This window comes from Drosophila mauritiana, chromosome 3R (genome assembly GCF_004382145.1).
Source record: "Drosophila mauritiana strain mau12 chromosome 3R, ASM438214v1, whole genome shotgun sequence".
Taxonomy (NCBI): domain Eukaryota; kingdom Metazoa; phylum Arthropoda; class Insecta; order Diptera; family Drosophilidae; genus Drosophila; species Drosophila mauritiana.
The window spans coordinates 425,366-429,310 of NC_046670.1; the positions used below are offsets into that span (position 1 = coordinate 425,366).

At 37.7% G+C, this 3,945-nt stretch overlaps 1 protein-coding gene across 1 annotated transcript; it reads right to left on the reverse strand.

Moving 5' to 3' along the window:
- Nucleotides 1-1,462: 1,462 nt before the first annotated feature.
- Nucleotides 1,463-2,935, reverse strand: LOC117144998 (cilia- and flagella-associated protein 58). Its single transcript, XM_033310479.1, has 4 exons — nucleotides 2,917-2,935; nucleotides 2,614-2,792; nucleotides 1,687-2,330; nucleotides 1,463-1,622 (listed from the first exon to the last, which is right to left on the reverse strand). The coding sequence occupies exons 1-4, from the start codon at nucleotides 2,933-2,935 to the stop codon at nucleotides 1,463-1,465; spliced, it is 1,002 nt and encodes a 333-aa protein (XP_033166370.1).
- Nucleotides 2,936-3,945: the final 1,010 nt, after the last annotated feature.

The window sequence follows — 3,945 nt, forward strand, 5'->3', positions numbered from 1 at the left end:
TTTGCCATACAAAACTTATATTCTACGAAACACAGCTACATTTGTTAAGTTGACTGTAAAAAAGGCACATAAGCAAAACACAATACAACTACACAAAAACATATAACATACACAAAAATGTTAGTGAACTACAAATCTACATACCTGTGCTACTGTTTTCCATGACAACACTTTAAACTTTTTAAATTCTCTGAGGAAATATATACCACAAATGTTGCAAAATGATTTGCCGCCAATTTTGTCTTACGCATGCTATCGACAATCAGCTGTCTTTGAGAGGTGGGCGATAAGCCAGTGTTTCATAAAAAAGTAAAAATCGGCTTTTTTTATCTAACTAGACTATCCTAAATATAAAGATACCATACATTTTTTTATTCCGTTAATAATTTTTTTTTTACTTTCTGCCAAAAAAAAACACATAAAAAACGAGTGTGCAATGGTAACGATTGAAATGATAAAGGACCTTTTTTGCTTCGTGGGTATGTCGATGTAAATTTTTTTTTGGTGGATCGCCGCAACTCGTATCGCCTCCGACATCCACAGCTTCCAGCAATCCGAGTCATAGATTGTATTTCCCGCTTGGTATTCGGTGGTATTCTCACTTTTTTGATATTTTTACACTTTTTTATTAATCTTGTAAATTTCTATTAATTTGCAAAAAAAATTTGCCACTCCCACTCTAACGCCCTAAGAACGCCAAAAACTGCCGTGTCCACACTATTGAACAATTTTTCATTTTTTTTTTATTTTATTCTACGATATCCCAGAAAAATAAAGAAATTTCGACCTCGCACTTACACTAGCTTAGTAACGGGTATGTGATAGTCGGGGAACTCGAATGGTATACTAGATTCTTAAAAAGTTATGTAACAAGCAAAAGGAAGCTTTCTTTGACTATAGAGAAGAATATTCTTGTTCAGGATTGATAGCCGAGTCGATCTAGCCGTGTCCTTCAGTCGAGATCTCAGGAACTATAAAAGCTAGAAGGTTGAGATTCAACATACAGAATACAGAAAGAAGACCCATGTTGCCACGCCCACTCTAACACCCTAAAACCGCACAAATCTGCCACGCCAACTTTTTTGAAAATTGTCTATTTTCTATTGATTTTCCAAACCACTTTTTGTCACGCTCTTTTTGATCAATTTTAAAAGATTTTCTCATTTTATTCCCCAATATTGCGTAATCGACTGTCCGTCTGCCCGTATGAACGTCGGGATCTCAGGAACTATAAAAGCTAGAAGGTTGCGATTCAGCAGACAGATTCTAAAATCAAAGACGCAGAGCTAGTTTGTTGATCCATGTTGCCACGTCCACTCTAACGCCCTAATGCCGCCGAACCGGTTACTCCCACACTTTGAAACAAATTTGAATTTCTTCTCATTTTATTCCACAATGTCTACCGATATCCCTGAAAAATTTTACGTTCGCATTCACACTATATTAGTGTTCGTATTTACTATCAATTATTATTCATTATTACCTGTTGCACAACTAGCTTATGTTTTATCTCTACAGTAGGCATATGAGATAGCATCCGTTTTAATGTTTCATTAGTCTTCTGAGCCTCACCCAGTTTATTTTTTATGTTAGAGTTTTCTATTGACTGCTTTAGGGACCGTCTGTTTAAATAAATAATATAAGAATATATATTAAAAAAATATAAATGATATAGCTTAGACTTACTTTTGAAGTAGTTGGAGTTTTTCAAGTAGTTCGAATTTCTTAGGATCTTCGCCTTTTAATATTCGCCACCGATGTACTCCTGTTGGTGTTCTTGCATCTTCAGTTAGAGCTCGAATACGAATATGTTCTTGATTAAGAGCACGCTGGAGTCGTACAATTTCCTTTCTCATGTCAGCAGTACTTTTAATTGCATGTTTAAGACATTCACTTTCAGTGTGAAGATTTGAAATCTCTTTTTTCAGTAATCTAATATCTTCTACACGTTGATTATATTGTGTTGTTCCATTATCAAGGGCATTTTGTGCAATTTGAAGCTTTTCCTTTATAACAACAATCTCGTCATTCCGTCGTACCATTTGCAATCCAACTAGGTTACGTTCCTTTCTCATTTCTTCTAATTCGTGCCCCATTTTCATAAATTTTAGTTCATCGTTTGATATTGTCTTTGCTAACATTTCATTTTTTGCTTTCATTTCCCTCATATCCTTACGTAAGGCAGCCACTAAGTTTTCTTTATTTTTAAGGTCCGATTGGAGTTCCTTTATATAATTATTAAGATGTTCTATTTTTAAATTTAAAGAATTTATTTTTACTTCGTTTGCGCTTATTTCAGTTGTCAATTGCTGAATTTGATGTCCTGATTTCTATAATTAGTTTAAAAAGATTTTATATCAATAGTTTTATAAAGGCAAATGAAAAACATACAAAAGTTTTGTACAAAATAAAACATTATTCGCGACAAATTTTTATTGTAATATTCCTTATTTAAGATCACACTGGCATAAAAATACTGCAGTATTTTTAAATTACTGTACATTTTTATTTGAGTATCTTGGACCGTATTTCCAGATATTAACATAATATTAAGATTTTCTCATGCTCGCTTTATAATGCATAAAATGGACAAAGTATTTGTGATGATCTTACTGCTTGAAGAATTCTAAAATTGTCCCGCTCCTGAGTTGTATTTTCTAAATTACGCTGAAGCATCATTTTCTCAGAATGCACTGACTCCAACTGTTTTTTATAACTGTGCACTTCCCGTTGTTTTTCGTGTAACTTTTCCGTGAGATCATTAACTTGGCTAGTCTTCAGAGAGATTTGGTCTGAAACGAAATATTTTTAAAGATATTTTATGTTAATAAGGGTTGTGCCATATTATTCAGTTATTAAAATGCACGGTCTGTCCTTCTCTCCTTTCAGCAAAACCAAAAATTGTCATTCGTTTACATGCCAACTTTGGAGACATAGTTAAACTTTATGGCACCCGAGCTGTGCATTTGCCAAAAACTTTTTGCCCCGCCCAAAGGATCTATTTATTTTGCTAAAGGATAATATTTAGATTCAAATAAAGTCCGTTTCATTAAATGGCTTTAAATTCTGAGTACATCCAAGTTCTAAAGCAAGTGACAAAAAAAAACACATCGATTGGCGCGACCGGTTGATAAGCCTTAATTTAGGTATCCAGACTTTACACTGAGCGACATAATGGCGATTTAGTAACTTTGTGTTTTGGTATTTTCTCACCCAATTTTGCTTCTCGAAGACATCCATCTTGGATGGATAGGGTAGGGTATTAGTAAAAATTATACTTAAATGGAACTATTTATTTTTTTTACATGATTTATTATTAACGGATTGACAACATTGGTCATCGGAAGCGTAAAGGCTGACGCCAACGAAGCGTCGATGCAGCTCATGGGGGTGCACGGATCGATAAGTGCTGCGGTCTCGAAGGTCTTCGTCCCGGTCTCCAACTTGACCAGCGCTGTCGGAAGGATGTTCACGCTGTGGCGTTGCAGCAGCGACGAGAGCGATGGGCCTGACGTGGTCGATTCCGGGCGTCGTGGCGGTGAACTCCTACGCTGAGTTGACGGACTTTGCCGGCGGGAACGTTGGGACGAGGCCGAAGCTGCTTGCCGGGTTGGCACCGGCGACCGCGACAACGAGCTAACCTGCTCGTGCATGTGGAGCAGCGTGTGGTGGGATCGGTCGCACTTCTTGCAACGATCTCCGCTTCGGCAGTCTCCCGTGGAATGCTCGTGAGCGAGGCAATTGGCGCAGTATTTGTTGATGAGGACTGCTCGCAAACGCTTTTCCGCGCTGAGCTTTAGGAACCTCGCGCACTTCCGAAGAGGATGGATACCGCGGCAGACTCGGCATCGGTAGGATTGAATACCTCGGGTACGTCTGCTCTACAAGGCACGAGCACTGCGTGCGTTTTGTTGACGAGGGGCCATGCTGCGCGTAGTTGAATGT

Bases quoted from the DNA above. Each gene is read 5' to 3' on its own strand.
- LOC117144998 (XM_033310479.1), bottom strand. The intron at 2,331-2,613 runs GTAAGATCATCA...AACTAATTATAG, and splicing joins ATTTTAGAATTCTTCAAGCA to AAATCAGGACATCAAATTCA. The intron at 1,623-1,686 runs GTAAGTCTAAGC...TTATTTAAACAG, and splicing joins AAACTCCAACTACTTCAAAA to ACGGTCCCTAAAGCAGTCAA.